Consider the following 16,683-nt stretch of genomic DNA (forward strand, 5'->3'; position numbering starts at 1 on the left):
TGAGCCGCCAGGAAGACGCATCTCTTTGATCCTGTGCCCTCAGTCTCCCTGGAACACGGCCTGAACTGGAGGCACACTTAGTTCAGGAAGTCCCGCCATCTGGGATGAGAAGAGGCCTTTCTGTTTTATTTCCCAACAATGCATTGTGACAGGTCCCAGTTCTAGCCTGGGCGCTAATCTCCAGGCCATTTTCGCCGTTGTGGAGCTCCTGGAACCTCAAATGCAAAACAAGGCAATTAGAAGCCTGCTAAACTAAAGGCAGTGCAGCTCGGACCGCCCGCCTTCGGACTTAACAGTCCTCGGGACTCAGGGGGACTGGGCGGGGCATCCCTGGGCTGGCTGCAGAGGCGTGGCCCGGGCAGCCTTCCGGTCTCAGAGAGGCAGGGGCGGAGTCCGCGGGCCTCGCTCCTCCCCGGACAGGGCGGGGCCTGGAAATCTTGCCCGGGAGGCGCGGGCCCTGGGGGCCCAAAATGTTGTGACCACCTCCTTCCCGAGGTAGGACCCGGCTGGGAAGGCGAGTCCCAGCCCTGAAGGGAAGGAGGGGGAGAGGGCTGCAGGCCATGCCCTGGTCACTTCGAACCACTCTCTTTTGGGACCTGATCCTGGGCGTATTGGGCATCTCTGCCTTCCTGACCCATCTGGGCTCCGACCTGTGGGCCGTGAGCCAATATGTGCTCAGCGGTCACTACCTGTGGGCCACACTGGTGTTGACGCTGCTGGGCCTCTCCTCGGTCGTACTCCAAGTCTTCAGCTGGGTCTGGATGCGCGCCGACCCCACTGACCTGCACTCATCGCAGCCCTCAGGCCGCTGCCTGGCGCTGCTGCATCTCCTGCAGCTGGGCTACCTGTACAGGTGAGCGCCCCTGTACAAGGGAAGCGGATGGGGAGGTATCCCGTGGGCACAGGTGGAGCTGCCCGCTCCTTAAAGAAGGGTAACTCCGGCTCATCTAGCCCTATTCTTCCTGGCACAGGTAAAGAAACTGGCCCAGAGAAGAAAGGCATGATTCGGAGTCAGACCTCTCTGGGTTCCAGTCCCAGCTTTGCCACCTGTGTGACCTCATTCCTGTCTTTCTCTGAGCCTCGGTTTGCTCCTCTGTTAAAAAGAGACAGGTTTGCAGGCAGGCCTGCTTTGAGAGGTGCAGGGAAGAACACAGGGCTTGGCTGCTGATGGGCTCTATTGGAGTGTCCCCTTTAGCAGAGGATGGGGCCCCAGGCAGTCACTTGACCCCTCTGGGTCTCAGTTAACTCTTTGTCCCAGTGGGGATGGTCATGGTGCCTGCCTCTGTTTGAAAAGGAATAAGTGAAACGAGACCTGTGGATTGTGTGCAAACATCAGCCAGCTTCATGCTTACCTGGGCCATCCTGAGAGTTTCAGCAGCCGTGACCCCCAGAGCAGGGCTTGTCCCCCCACCCCTCAGTGCCCCTCGCCCTATCTTTCCCAATTGTATTCTCCCAGAGCATCTCCTCCCCGGCCCCACCCACATACACTCTGACCTAGCAAGAGGGCAGAGATGGGGTCTGATTCATCCATGTCCCTGGAGCCAAGCAGGGCTGGGCATAGGCCCGATCCCGGAAAGTCTGCGTGGGTTTGCTCCTTTCCAGACCTGGCAGGGCCCTCTAGAGTTGGGGGGACTGACACCAAGGGGCCAGTTGTGCAATCAAGTCAGGACACGATGTGGTCTGGGTTGGGATGGGGTGGCTGGAGCCAGGATCTGCTCTTGAATCCATTTGTACAGATTCTCACCAGCTCTTGCCTTGACCAACCTGCACTGAGTGTCCAGGAGTGGGCGAGAGGCACTCATTGTGGCAGTTTTGCCCGAGAGCCTGCATCAGTGAAACTCCAGGTGGGCATGAGGAGGCACACTTATTACCATCTTGGCAGGCCTTGGTGAGCCCTGAGTCCGTAACTGCATCATGTATCTTCCCTTCTCTGATTTCTGCTGAGTGCGAGGCAGACAGTGTACTGAGCTTGGGTTTTGAAAACAGTCTCTGTGTCTGCCTGTGACTAGGCTGAGGCAGGGCCCTGCTGTGGCATTGGGGAAACAGAGGCAGAGGCTCCTGCTCAGGGAGAGCCCCAACCCAGGCCTGCCTGCCTGCTCCCTTGCTGTGTTGTCAGGTCCGCCCAGGGGAGGTAACAGCACACCTCTGATGCTTGAATTCTCAGTGAGTGACTGGGCTCACCCCCCAGGAGCCAAACGAGAACAGTTGTGGGTAGGGGAAGCCTTGTTGTGTCTTCCACTCCCCACTCATGCCGGTGGGTCACCCAGTCCTGTCTGTCCAACCTCTGGACTCTCTGAACTTTGCTGCAGTATGACACCCCTTCCCCACAGGATCCTAAGAATTTTTTAGGTTTGCTAAAAAATCACCTTAGGCCATTTAACCATATGCTTTTGATATTTACTTATTAGCCCTTTATTCTCCCATCTGTAAAATGGGGATGTTCTAAGGCATGAATGAGACAGGGTTTGTGATACACCTGGGACAGTGCCTGGCCAGCAGGAGCTGCGGTAGTCGTATTTACCCTCATTTTACAGGTGAAGAACCAAGGTCAGCGAGGTTGTGTTGCTTGTCCAGAGCCCCACAGCGTGTTAGTAGTGATGAGCTGGGACTGGAGCCTGTCGGCATCTACCTGATAAGGAGGGGAAGGAGGAATGCCTCAGGACACTAACCTGGCCCCTTGGCTCACCTGTATGTACCCAGGTGCATGCAAGGGCTGCGGCAAGGGCTGCTGGTGTGGCAGCAGGAGGTGCCCTCCGAGTTCGACTTGGCCTATGCCGACTTCCTCTCCATGGACATCAGCATGCTGCGGCTCTTCGAGACCTTCCTGGAGAAGACGCCACAGCTCACGCTGGTGCTGGCCATCGTGCTGCAGAGTGGCCAGACCGAGTACTACCAGTGTGAGTCGTACTTCCAGCGGCTAGTCCCGCTTTCATTCGTGGGAAGGTTTCCCACAGACATCAGAAATGCTTTCACTCTGTTAGGAGGACTGCTTAGAAAATAGGGGCGCACCCTTTGGTCGGGCAGGTTCCAGTCCAAACACCAGCCGTATGAATTTGGGCACTGACTCAGCCTCTCTGGGTATCCGTTAGTTTTCATCTGTAAAGTGGACATAACAAATAGTCCCACCTCATGGGACTGATGGAAGGATTGAGGGAGGTGACGCATATCAAGCCTAGCGCCTGGAGCATAACAAATCTTAATGATAATTTTTACTATATTGAAGAAAACAGATAAAGTATGTAGGGTGTCTGACATAATAGGCAACTTATTGGTCAGGAAGCGGTGTATCGAGCACCTTTGTGCCTGTCCCTGTAGTAGGGACGCGGCCGTGAACAAGGACACAGCCCCTGCCCGGCTGGGTGACTGTAAGGCCGGCAGTTACAATGCGCTGAGTGATCCGAAAAGGGAGACGCAGGTGCCTTCTTAGCCAGGGGAGCAGTCTGTACGCTGAGGAGCTTCGGGAAGCGTTTCCCCTGTGAAAGGGAAGTAACGTGCCCAAGGTCACAGACTGGCTGGTGGCCCAGCTGAGACTCCAGCTCGTGTCTGATTCAAGGTCTGGGGCTCCCCCTTCTCTGCCACACCCCTGCCAACCCCTGCTGTAAATGCCACAGCCTCCCAAGGAGCCAGTCCCCACTCTGGCACCACTCACTGTGTGACCTGCAGAGTCTTCCCTTCTGCGGCCTCTGTTTCCCCAGTGTACAAGGTGGAGTTGGACTTGATCTCCAAGGACACTTTCAGCTTGCAAATTTGAGTCTGTAGTCTTGATTGAAAAGCCAGTGATAGCAGCCATCGTGATAGAGGGCCCACTGTTCACTGGGCACTGTGGAGGGTGCTTTGTTGCCAGTGTGCACGTTCGCAGCCCTATAGGTTGGTGCCGTGTTTATCTCCATGTTGCACAAGAGGAAAGGGGTACAGAAAGGTGAAGTGATTTGCCTCGGGACACATACCACTCAGTGGGCACATGTTTTTGTCTATTTGAGGGCCCTGGGTGTCGAGGAATAGGGACAAATGGCTACAGTCTACAGTATGTGTATGGGCCAGGGGAGAGGAACAAGGGAAGAGACAGACTCTTCCAACTTTTGATTTAGCGAACATTTATTCAACTGCTATTATGTGCCAGGTACTGGGCTACCTGGGGATCCCAGGGGAGCAGAATCTGTTTCCTGCCCTGAAGGAGCTCAGAGATGAGGAACTAGATAATTATTCCAGACAGAAGTGAGTAGGGTGGGGTCCGGATGGGTGTCTATAGGGGATGCTCAGGTTGGAACTTGCAGGGTAAGGAGGAGTAGGCCAGAAGAAATGGGGTATGTGCTCCTAGCCCACCCTGGGCTAGGAACATCACGGGCAAGGCTTGTCCCGGTCAGAGGATGCGGCGTGCTGGGCAGGCTGGGAGAACCCCCAGTCCTGCTGAGACCTGGAGTGCGGAGGGGAGTCAGAAAGGAGGATGGCCATAGATGTGACTCCAGGCTGGGTGTGGGTTCCTGGCCCAAAACAGGGCCCCCGTAGACAGCTGCTGAATGGATGGGGTGGGAAGGGGGCGGGGAGGAAGCCCTCTAGAGACAGTTCGGTGCTGCTTCCCTCCGTCCCTGGAGGCCCTGGTGCTTCCAGTCCACGGTGGACAACCAGGAGGCTGGACAGGATCGCCACTGTAAACTTCGAGTCTTGGAAGGTCATGACGAGGGAGGGCCCAGTTCAAGCATGGCGGAGAGGGGAGTGAGCACGCTCCATCCTGACAGCCAGAGGCCTATTGCCACCTCTTGGGGTTTCCAGCTTCCCTTTCTGAAACTAAGACGGGGGAACTGGGACTGCTGATATCAGAGCCAAGAAAGACTTGGGTTCTTCCGGGAAAGACAGGGTTACAGGGCTCTCTAACATGCAGGCGTGTGGTCGAGACCCAGGGGTGCAGATGAGAACGTGTACGTCACTCCCCCTCTCATCCCCGAAAGATATCACTGTGGTAGCACCTGAAAAGTAAAGCTTTGTGGTTGAATGAAGGGCAGACCCCGTATTTGAATCCCAGGTCTCTTTTTGGCTCCCCGGCTGTAGTTTTCCCTTCAACAAATTGAGGGTTCTGATACCCGCCTCAGGGTGGTTATGAGGGCCCCCAGAACCTGGGGAGCGCCAGGCAGCCTGCCCACAGAGGTCAGCTGTTTCCTCTTCCTCTCTGTAGGGGCCGGCATCTGCACGTCCTTCTTTGGCATCTCGTGGGCACTGCTTGACTACCACCGGGCCTTGCGCACCTGCCTCCCCTCCAAGCCCGTCCTGGGGCTGGGCTCCTCCGTGATCTACTTCCTGTGGAACCTGCTGCTGCTGTGGCCCCGAGTCCTGGCTGTGGCCCTGTTCTCAGCCCTCTTCCCCCGCTACGTGACTCTGCACTTCTTGGGTTTGTGGCTGGTGCTGCTGTTCTGGGTCTGGGTTCAGGGCACCAACTTTATGCTGGATCCCTGTTCTGAGTGGCTGTACCGGGCAGTGGTGGCCACCATCCTTTATTTTGCCTGGTTCAATGTGGCTGAGGGTCGCACTCGAGACCGCAGCATCATCCACCTAGTGTTTCTCCTGAGTGACAGCGTTCTCATGGTGATCAGCTGGGTAACACAAAGTGCCTGGCTGCCCAGTGGGATCCTGCTGCACATATTGCTGCCTGCGAGCGGCATCAGCTTCCTTTTGGGTCTGGTTCTGCGGCTTGTCTACTACCGCTGGCTGCACCCTAGCTGCCGCTGGGAGCCTGCTGAGGTGGACGGGACCCGGAGCCTCCGCTGCGTTCAGTTGTATCAGCTGCCTCAGAACAGGCGCATGGTCCATTTGGCCCAGAATTTTTTCCCTAAGGCTTGGGATGAGGCTGCTTCTCCATGGGAGAGAGAGGTAAACGGGGTCCTTTGAAGCAGGGTCAGATTCAGCCAGGGGACGAAAGGATAGACGGAGTCAACTGGTAGAATGCAGGAGATAATTATGCTGCTGTGGGCCTTGATTCACTCAACAAGTGCTTGATGCCTGATCTTGCCAGGCACTGAAGACCAGAGCTAAGTGAGACAAATCCCTCCCTCTAAGGACAAGAACAAGATGAGGAGGGCCAAGCCTTAGGGGGTCAAGGGCCTCAATTATATATGAAGCACTTTGGGAGGAAAGAAGAGATCCCCTTTTCTCTTTCTCCCAGTCAGTGTATCTGGTGCCCAAGGCATCCCAGTGTGGGTATTTCCACCTCTAACGTAATCGGTGGAGGTGCCCTCCCGGCCCTTAAGTCCCCTGTCCTGGGCGAGAAGGTCCTGAGACCTCCAGGATGTGTCTTCCAGAGTCCTCTCTCCCCTGCCCCACCTCGGTCGTTCAGTTCACTCGCCAGATGTTTACTGGGAGCAGTTGATGTGCCGGGAGCATCCTTCTATTCTTGGAGCCTGGAGCAAGACCAGCTGCCACCCTACCGTCTCCGCTGCTCCTGCGGAGGCTCTCCTGCCGGAAGCCAGGCATGCCCAGTGGCTGGCCCCCACCAGCCCCTCCAAGGCTTTAGTGCCACTGGCCCAGCCCCCGCCCCTGCTCTCAAAGGGCCGCCTTTCAACCAAGTGCCTTGTGAGCCTGTGGTCTGGGCCGTGACTCAGCCGTTGAGTATTTTTTATGCTTTAGGCAATGTACTTTCTACCTCAGTCTATTGTGAGAGAAAGGAAGGCGTGTGCCTGTGTCTGCACGTGAGAGACATGTATGTGTTTTTGTCGAACAGTATTACTGGGTTATTATTAAAAAGCTTATAAAATCCTCCAAACTAGTTGTGTCATTAAATGAAGTCTGCAGAATTCAAAGCCGCCTGGAAAGAAGGGGTCGGGAACACCAAGTTCACTGCTCGGAGTCGGGGAAGGCCCTGGCACAGAGAAGAGGGCTGGCTTGGGCAGGACTGCTCAACCTGGGTCTCTGAGTTTCAGGAGCTGGGGGGCTGGTGGGGGTTGAGGGTTCAGGTGGGCATCAGAACCCAGATCTGGACTGACCCGTGCTCTGCTGCTGGGCCTGGCAGGGGGAGCCACAAAAACCACCTCTGGTACCAGGAAGGGAATACGAGAGCCCAGGTGAAGGTCTTGAGGCTGGGAGCTCAGGGAGGGTGTGAGTGATGAGGTGACGGGTACGTGGAAGTGGGGAATGGTGCCAGGGAGGTGCAACCTGTTGCTGCTCAGAGAGGTCTCAGGTTTAGAGAAACAGGAACAGGAAAAGGAAAAGGGTGCTGGGGACACAAGAAAACAGTCACCACTGTGATGGGACTCAGGGTAGTCTTCAGTTCCACTATTCACTCATTCTAGTGGAGACAGACGTAATAAATAGGATAAGTAAAACAGTGTGTCGGATAGTGTTAAGTATTATAAGAAAAAGCAGGGAAGGGGACAGGGAGAGTATGTGTATTTTCGTGTGTTGTGTGGGAGTTACAATTTTATGTAGAATGGCCAGGGAAGGCCTCCCTGAGAAACCAGGCCCTCAAGGACATGAGGGAGAAAGCGACGCGTGTGAATTTTACCCCAGACACCCAGTCGGCAGTGACCGTACGGAGGAGGACTTGCAGCAGCTATACTACTGGCCAACTGCCAAGGACGACAGAGCTGAGGGCTGGGAGCAGGGGGAGGCTCTGGGATGCTGGAGCTTTTCACACACTTAAAGTAGTAGCAGCAGAAAGGATTTCCAGACTTCTGAATTTCATGGGCCAGTAAAATGGTCATCGTGGTCACCAAACTAATCAACGTAAAAAAGGCAGTAAAAAGTATCATTATTATCTTTATCATCTCTAAAAAAAAGATGTCATGAACTCAGGAAAAGGTCCACTCTTTGAAGTGAATACACTTAAACACACACATGCACACATACAACAGGGGAATCGGTCTTTTCCAACTTATAAGGAATGTCACGGGTCGAGACCCCGGGCTGTGGGCTGAGTGCCCAGCCTAGCCTTGGACACAGGCCCTACGCTTCACTAAACCCAGGATTTGCTCCCTTTACTTTTCCACATTTCTGCCTGTCATGTGTGGGCTGGGTCAGGGATGCCAAATATGTCAATGGGAGATGCAAAGTTTTAGGCAGTTCCCTATTTTCCCCTGAGAAAATCCCAAAACATGTTTCTGATTTCTTGCCTAAGTTCCGATCTATCCTCTAGATGAGGTTGTCAAATGACAGCAGTGTGTATGCAATCAACTCCAAACAATGTATGCTGCATTGCCTGAAAAGCTAAAGAGCTTCGTTTGTATAGATGCCTAAAAGTTTATAGAATCAAGAATTTTGAAAAGATGAGTGATGCCACATGCAGCTAGAAATTTCCTCTGAAGCCCCAGCTGGTGTGGCTCAGTGGACTGAGCATGGGCCTGTGGACTGAGCATGGGCCTGCAAACTGAAAAGTCACCCATTTCAATTCCCAGTCGGGGCGCATGCATGGGTAGAGGGCAAGGTCACCAGTTGGGGGCGCACGAGAGGTAACCAATTGATGTTTCTCTCCCTCAATTTTTCCCTCCCTTCCTCTCTAAAAATAAAATAAAAATTCCTTTGGAGATTCCCATCCTTTTTTTTAAATGTCAAGAAACTTGTTTTTGAAGAATAAAAATGTGAATTGCCAGCCACAAGTTGTTTTTTATTTTTTGAGGAATGTGCCAATGTTATACTCATTGTAGGGGAGAGGGAGATGTTTCCTCTCTGGGCTTGAGAAGCAACTGGTATTGTAACATTTTTACTTCTGAGCCAGTAAGACTACAGCCACTCACAAGTTTGCTCAGTTACAGTATGGTCCAAAGTGTGCACCTTCTGATAAGATTTAATGCCTAGAATACACGCAACCCCCCTCTTTTCTGGGGTAGTTATTTTGGGAAAAAAATACACCTTGTAGTCTGACATGGATGGTACTTGCAAGCTAGAACTGAATCCTGATTTCCCTCACTGAAATAAAAGGCAAAAGAATGCTTTTTCCAGGCCAATAATGGACAGCCAGACCCAACTCTGAAGAAATGAAATGAGAGGAAGCAGCTGACGTGACGTGAAATCAGGCCCAATCAAACGAGGTTTGATGTCAGTCTCTTGGTTTATTGCTTTTGCGTTTTAAGCTCAGCACAGCAAGTCACTGCTCTGTAATCATTAAATGTCAGCACAGGTGACAGCGCATGAAGTCTGCTGCCACACCAGTCCTACACTTTAAAAAGCAATATATTTTAGACACAATTAATAAACGTTCCCTTGTAAATAACCTTAAAATACTTCTTATTTTCCCATGTACACCTATTTATACCAAATGGTTGGTTAGTTTGTTTCTACTTTTTTGGTGAAATTAAGGATTCAGTTATTAAAAGGATGCTAACTTGCTAACAAGCTCTTCGGATTTTTAGGAAGCCTTTCTTAGGATCCTCCTCCGCTGGGCAACTGGGCTGATCCTATTCAGAAAAGACACAGGAGCAAACTATAGAAAATAAAAACTTTATTTTTTTTCAAGTTTACAAGATAGTTCCCATTACATAAAGCATTATGGTCAAAGACTCGACAGCCACGAATGCCCGCAGTCACATAAATATATCCAATTCGATCAACGCCTCTTCCTGCTGGGTGAGGCGTGAGTCGCCGGGGGTCAGGTTGTGAGTAGAAGTCGTCCTTAGTGGGATGGCTCCTGTCAGTGCATTAGGAACTAGCCTGTGAGCCTCGCTTGCTGGGGCTGTCTGACTCCGAGGAGGGGAAGAAACTGAGGGCCTGCTGCGGACTGGGGATGGGCCAGAACTATTTTCTCTCGTGGTTTTAAGATATTTTAGAATCTCAGAATTCAGATTTGGCTTGTATAGTGTGAATCCGGGGAGTTCTGACTTTTGGATGAGAAAGAAAACCCATTTAGTGGTAAGAAATGCACGCTTGCTTAAGAGGGACCCCACTTGCTCCTTCCTGCAGGAGCAGAGAAACGGCCTGAGCTCACCACCCCTTAGCTTAGACCCTCTCTCTCCCAGGAAGAGGGAGAACAGCTGCCCCTCTCCTACACACCCCCCCACCTCCCGCGCTTCAGTGACACTGACACCCATTCAAGGGAGAGAACATCTAGAAGCTCCATACGCTGCAGCTGGAGTTTGCCGGCCAGATTCTACTCGGGAGCTTTAAAGTTGAGTTTGTGTAAACTGCGAACAAGCTGTGGCACAAGTCTCCTGGGACACTACCTTTGGCCCCCCCTCCTAACTTGCAGAGCAGAAGACAGGAACACCCCCAAACAAATAAAAGCATCTAAATCTGGAGCAGGAATCCATTCTCCTGGACACCACCAGCTGCCCCAGGGGGACTGGACAGGGTGATGCTAAGGCACAGTTTTACATTCGAAAGTCAAGCCACCTCTTAAATCCAGAACACACTGGAGAACTCCAGATCCCTCCTCACCAGAGACAGTCCTGAGCACGAAATGTGCAGACCCATCTTACAGAACTCACAGCCAGTCCCCAGCTGGGGGACGGATTCATCATGTGGCTAATTTCACAGGGACTCTCTCTCTAGTAAAGAGGGCTTCCCCCTCGACGAAAGGACCACCTGTGTCCTTGGACCCTCAGCTTCCAAAAGCTCCTGGTGCTGCCCCTTATTTTCCTTTCCAGATCTTCGTGCTGGGGAGGAGGAAAGCACGGGGGTCAAAGAGCACTGTTTCCTGGACAGTTCGTTTTGGCAAACAGAAGCCAGGTCCCATTTTCTGCCTGTCCCCTGAATGAGGGTGGCGCCAACCAGGACAGAGCAGGTGCTGCTCTGCTCAGAGAGCTTCCTGCCCTCTCTTGGTCAATTTCAAGTTCCTTTTGCAAACACTCAGGCTGGGCAGTCAGGGCAGGAGGGGAAAGGCCCAATGGCCTTTGGACAAAGGGGTCCAAGTCATCGTCTAGGAATAAAGATCTTTTCCCAAAGGGCAGGGGGAGGGAGGGGTCTGTGCGCGGACCTGTGTGCATCATGGGGGTACCACTCCACAGCCTCTCAGCCTGAAGCAAAGCACCAACCGGGTGGCCTATGTCCAGGGCAAATCAACAGTTATACTGCTGGCAGGTCGAGGGCTTGGGGCCTGGAGAAAAGACCATCCTAGAGCTTTCTAAGATCGGGCAAGGCAGAGCAGCTTCGGGGCAACGGTGTTGAAATTAGACCAAGGCAAGGTCTGCCTCAGACTATATAACCGCCCCCCACCCCCACCTCATCAATGGAAACGAGTCCTAAGAAGCAGCTACATAATGAACACTGACTTTGACTCCTCTCCAGAAACCTTTCCTGAAACGGTGAGCCCTGAAGCAGTTTCTCAACCAGTTCTGAAGGAATGTGTACACACAGCCTTTCTCTGCTGTGTGAGTGACTCGGCCTTGGGAGGAGCCCGGCTTCTTTGTGCTGCAACATCTCTGGAAATGGGCATGAAGAACCTCTGGGGATGAGCAAGCGTAACCGGGGCTGGTCAAGGATGCCTCCTCTTACTGAGAACCCAGACTCCATCCCTCTGAGGTGCTTAAATCGTCACTCCTCACTGCAGCCTGGGACAGGCTGAACTTCTTCAGCTCCAGGGAAGTTTATCCTTCCTGAGCAGATGCCTGGGTTGGTCTTGGAGGGATGGAGCACCCACACACACAGCTGGGCTAGAAGGCTGGGACTAGTGCCTGGCGCCCGCCAGTCTTCCCCGATGTCAGGCTGGGAGATGAAGTTTCTAGGCACGGAGTAGGGGGTCCAGCAACTTCCTTTAAAACAGGAGTCTTCCCGGCTTCTAGTTTCCCATTTCAGAATGAGATTGGAGAAGTGGGGAGGGTGTACCATGGGAAAAACGGGTTTTGATCACAGCAATCTCCTGTTCAACTTTAGGTCGGGATCTGGGTAAATATATGCCCAGAATACCCTTCACAGAACGTAAGGGCTTCAAAGGAAGTCGACTACGTTGGTAGTTTTGCCCACAATGTAGTTACGAGCCTGTTCTTAGACTCACTTTGACATCTTGGGTCCAAAGCGCAGCGACTGGCCAGAGCTGAATGGAGCCGGCCGTGAGGTGCACGGAGCGGGAGAGGGCAGGGGCCCACACCGGTGGCCGGGAAGGAAGAGAAGGCTGTCGGGTGAGCATCTGTTGTGGGCAGAGTGCTTCTTGGCTGGGGGGAGGTGGAGTATTCCTGTTTCGAGAACCTAAGTGGAAATTCACACGAAGCCTTAGTCCCTTCTTTCCAGTTTGGAGGTAAGCCCCCGGGGGCCTTGTCTTTGAATAAATGAGTCAAGCTGAAGGCTCAGCATTTACTGTCTAAGAGAAGGAGTTTCCAGGATTGTGCCACTTGGTTAAAGGGGAAGAGGGATTCGAAAGGGGACTAAGGCTTCTAGGATGGGAAATAACAGAGTCTAAAGTTTCTCAGTGTCTAGTGCCCCCAAGTTCAGCAAACGAGGAGATGGAAGAACAGGAGGGAAACCATCCTAGACAGCAAACCACGGGAGCCGCTGAAGAGGTGCTACTGTCACAGAGAGGTATTTTAGATAGTTCAGTTGCTATTTTCCAAGGAAACTTTACACACCCCTTTCTTGCTAGAAAAAGGAGGGAGAACCTGCTTCAGAGACCAGACCCTTACCTATAAAAATTACATATACATTCACTGGGAATATGTCCTACAGCTAAGGAGATTACAAAGACTGCAAGAGATGTTATTACAAAAGTCTGCACATTTTCCCTATCACCACGAGTTAACAGCAGTTCTCACTCAGGTCACGGACAAAGAGTGCAACTCTGCCCCAAGAATTTCCTTTTTTTTTTCTTCATTTTTTGAAACAACATAAAAAACAAAACAAAAGGAAAGAACCCCAGAAGAATTAAAAGCACTGTAGCTGCAGCGAGTCTATCGTTCTCCCAATCCACTGTCTCCTGCTTCTGCACGAGGACGAACACGGGGCTGCAGCTCACTCGTAGCCGAACTAAGCTTCGTCCCTCGCAGCTACCGGTCCTGATTGTGTTCTCGCCAGCGTTCCATGGAGAGAGAGAGAGAGAGAGTTCCTAGTTGGTTCCAGTCTCCAGCTCGCTTCAGGAGTGAAACGGAGCTCATGGGGAAGGCTCTTCATTCCAGTTCTTAGAGAAAATCAAGCTCCAAAGCCTGGTGGAGGGACACTAGGTCTCCGTGGTTGGTGATCCTCCAGAAAGGCATGTTGTGCTGGAAGAGAGTGGGGAGAGCTGGTTAACCCAACTTCCTTTGGGAAGTCTTACTGACCCGAACCCTGTTCTCCACAGACCTATCCCCACGGTGCTGGGTGACTACCCAGCAGTCAGTCACCCAGCACCTTGTACCTCTCTGCCGCTGCCCCCCTCACGAGGCTGCCAAAAGGACCGAATAAGTCCTACGTATGAGGACTCTGCACTCTATGGAGCACTACAAATGTGAGAGATTTCTATTAAGTTTCAGGGGTAACTCTGTGCTTTTATGAGAGAGATACTTATTCTAGCTACTATATAGGGTCTTTAGGATCAAATAAAATACCCACATCAGAAATTACTATTACTATTACTTTTTTTTACAGGCCCAAATCTTGTCCATGACCAAGATTCAGAACATATGGATCTGGGAAATAAGAATCCCATTATATAATACAGTCAGAATTATGTCCAGAATCCTGTGTGCTATTCTAAAAGCCTTTTAAAGGGCTTTGGCAAATGCAAGTGTTAGAAACCGTGTTTCATGAAGCTGAAGGAGATTAGCTTTAGTGATTGTCTTGTTCAAACTGGTTACAAATTACCCAGAATTTTTAAGTCTTAGAACAGTTCTTTTGGCATATAACTCAGTTTTTTTCTAGCTTGCTGCTCACACAGTTATTTAAAAGGTTTTTAATATAAGAGGAAGCAGACTTGTTACGCTGTGTGCAGGTGTCCTAGACTAGGACCAAGATGTGAAAGGCAGAGAGACGAATTTAAGTGCGGCGAAAGGAGGAACATCCTAACAGTGTGGACAACCCCACAGAACAAGACGTTTGGGTAGCAGCCTCCTTAACGTTTAGGTGTGTCCAGACAAGGACTAGAAAGTCTGTCAAAGAGGCTGCAGAAAGGACCCGTCCCAGGGTGGACGCTGAACCGCAAGAGGCTCTAGGGCATTCTCCCACAGGCATATTCTATGGTAGATGACTGCAGGCATCGTCTTAGGGACGCCTGCGATGCTAACTACTCAAGTGGTTCTTTATCTCCCCTCTCCCTTCTTCAGACAAAGAAGCACTGATACCTACGTCTACTAGTGTCTTTCCCAGAGGGCAACAAGAACTTTAGAATCGCCCTGGCTGGCGTAGCTCAGTAGATTGAGCTTGGGCTGCGAACCAAAGTATCGCAGGTTCGATTCCCAGTCATGCCACATGCCTCGGTTGCAGGCCATGGCTCCCAGCAACAGCACATTGATGTTTATCTCTCTCTTTCTCCCTCCCTTCCCTCTCTAAAAATAAATAAATAAAAATCTAAAAAAAAAAAAAAGAAAGAAATTGAGGAGTCTTTCATTTTAAAAAAAAAAGAACTTCAGAATAAAAACTCCAAAGATAACACAAACACGTGGGAAAATAATAAAGGCCCTTGAATTGCTACATAAAGTGTCAAATGAAAGCATAATGAGTTAACGATGCCAATTGATTTCCACCAATCTCATGGTTCATTAACAGTGTATGAACTGAAGGAAGTGCGTATGTTACTGAAAGAAGAAAACTCAGGCAGCAGTCCTGGTTGACAACCCACTGCCCCCAAGTCTGAGAAACAGACTTGCTAGAAGAAAACTGGGGTAGAAGGGAAAGAACTTCTGCAGATCCATTTAGCAGATGAGGAAAGTCAAAGAGGATAAGCAAACTGTCCAAGTTCATACAATTAATGATTCAGATTTGGGCCTGTGTGATTCTAGATTCTACAGCCAAGACTCTTCCATCTGTTTCCTGTGTTAAGAAGGGACAACTGGAGTTGAAGGATTAGCATCACAACAATCTTTCCAGGGCTCAGAAGCAGGAGGGACTTTCTCCAAACAATTCCCCATCGATTGTAATGGTTTTTGAGAATCTGAAGCCTGGAAAAGTCAATTCCATTTGCCTTTCTGTAGCCAAGTCTCATGCTTCTCAGAAAGCACTGTGGGAGGCTGAACTGTGATACAGCAGCCAGAGAAGCACCGATCCACCCCAGAGAGAGCTCAGGAGCTGGGTCGCCCTTCGCAGATGAGGGCAGGAGACTAGAGCTGTGCCCCCGCCCCACCAGGACTAGAAGCAAGCTGTCTCTGGGAAGGTGATGTGACCTCAGGCGAGGCAGCTTCAGCTGAGGGCAGTTCTGGGAGAGGGCCTGTGAGCCATCTGCGGCTAAGCGCAGGGGGCTGAGGAAATGAGTGCCTCAGTCCTGCTGGAGTCTGGGCACATCACTGCATGCATCCTCCGGAGCGCGTACGACTCTGGCCAGTCTTCCCAGAACACTTCTTCTCTCAGCTAAGATACTGATAACATCACCTCAGTAAACGATGAGTTAATGTTTCACGATTCACTATTTGAACTACAAAAACTTGAACTACAGATTTTTTCTTGTCATTTAAATATAGACTCAATGTGTGTTATCAGACAATTCAAAAGTCTGATGTCTTCCTTCTCAGTAAGAAATAAGAAGCCTAACAACAACAACAACAACTGCTTCTGAATGAAGGCCACTGCCTCTCCAAGTAGACAGGTGACCCAAGGAAGCACACTGAAGGTCAGGTTCACATTCTCCTTAGAATTTTTTTTTTTCCCATTCCAAAGCACATAAAATGAGAGCTTCAGGCCCTGAAATCCCACTCTACATAGCTTGGTAATATGGCTTCAAAAATTCCAGCCTGCAAAAGAGAAGGCATTCCTTGGATTCTAAGCTTTATTCAGTTTGAATAGCAGGTGGAGGCTAAAGACTCACCATCAGCAGTACACGCAGGAGGGGACCTAGAAAATTAACTGCACGGCTATTGTGAAGACTACAACTTGTTTTAAAATACACCACAAAGAGTCACGAAGCTGTTGAAATGAAGTTTCATCATTGTTTTGTTCCCAATTTCTTCTATAGATTTCAAATGGAATTGGACAAATCTGCTCTTTCTCCTGATGTTTTTTCTTTAAGAGGATCTATCCTTTTCTTCTGAATTCCTAGAGCTCCTCTAAGATTTTCAAACAAAATTCCATTTATTGGATATCAGAATGTGTATGACAAACTTTAAATTCTGTACTAACAGACCTAAGATATTGCACTTGTGGAGCTTTTCAATATTTATCAGGTGCTTTCTCAACTTCCCCAGACATGCTGGGACTGCTGTGTTAATGAGTCCTGGCTAACTGGATTAGGGGAATCTACTTCACTTTTTCTTCACCTTGAGAAATGAGTTATGTCATTTCAGTTTAAGAAAGCTGGTCTTTTTCACTTGTTGTAGCCATCACTACTTCCTCCAATGTCACCTCTTCTCAGCACGTTCCTGACCCACCTTTTAATGTCACTACTCACCTACTGTGCTCCAACCAGGCTTCCTGCCCCCTCCCCCTCCCCCTCGGGTTCCCATTTCCATACACCAGAGCACACAGTCAGCCATAGCTTCAAACTACATTCTGACCAGATTCAAGTCTAATTCTGTAAGAGAGAAAAACCATTTCTCCAAAGAAGCAATGTACTTATGCCTAAAGCCTATCCTGATCACCTATACTACAAGTTATTTTGTTAATTTCGTATTTCTTAAGTTTATGAGGTTGAGCATTTTTCATGTTTATCAGTCATTT

At 50.6% G+C, this 16,683-nt stretch overlaps 2 protein-coding genes across 3 annotated transcripts in view; one reads left to right on the forward strand and one right to left on the reverse strand.

Annotated features, from left to right (window-relative positions):
• Positions 1 to 42: 42 nt before the first annotated feature.
• On the forward strand, positions 43 to 6,745 carry XKR8 (XK related 8). Its single transcript, XM_045859756.1, has 3 exons — positions 43 to 853; positions 2,701 to 2,897; positions 5,171 to 6,745. Exons 1-3 carry the CDS (start codon positions 561 to 563, stop codon positions 5,878 to 5,880), a joined length of 1,200 nt encoding a protein of 399 aa, XP_045715712.1. The 5' UTR covers positions 43 to 560; the 3' UTR covers positions 5,881 to 6,745.
• Positions 6,746 to 9,404: 2,659 nt separating this feature from the next.
• The window catches only part of EYA3 (EYA transcriptional coactivator and phosphatase 3), a 91,687-nt gene continuing 84,408 nt past the window's right edge, over positions 9,405 to 16,683 (reverse strand). For both annotated transcript variants that reach the window (XM_045858833.1, XM_045858832.1), the window contains one exon: positions 9,405 to 13,103. In XM_045858833.1, coding sequence (XP_045714789.1) covers positions 13,023 to 13,103 — 81 coding nt within the window. In that variant the 3' untranslated portion in view covers positions 9,405 to 13,022. The remainder of the gene's footprint in view (positions 13,104 to 16,683) is intronic.

This window comes from Phyllostomus hastatus, unplaced genomic scaffold (assembly GCF_019186645.2).
Source record: "Phyllostomus hastatus isolate PE091 unplaced genomic scaffold, TTU_PhHast_1.1 phas_scaffold_182, whole genome shotgun sequence".
NCBI lineage: Eukaryota > Metazoa > Chordata > Mammalia > Chiroptera > Phyllostomidae > Phyllostomus > Phyllostomus hastatus.

Coding starts and splice junctions, on each gene's coding strand:
- XKR8 (XM_045859756.1), top strand. CDS start 561: ATGCCCTGGTCACTTCGAACCACTCTCTTTTGGGACCTGATCCTGGGC. Junction 854..2,700: donor CAGCTGGGCTACCTGTACAG/GTGAGCGCCCCT, acceptor GTATGTACCCAG/GTGCATGCAAGGGCTGCGGC. Junction 2,898..5,170: donor CCAGACCGAGTACTACCAGT/GTGAGTCGTACT, acceptor TCCTCTCTGTAG/GGGCCGGCATCTGCACGTCC.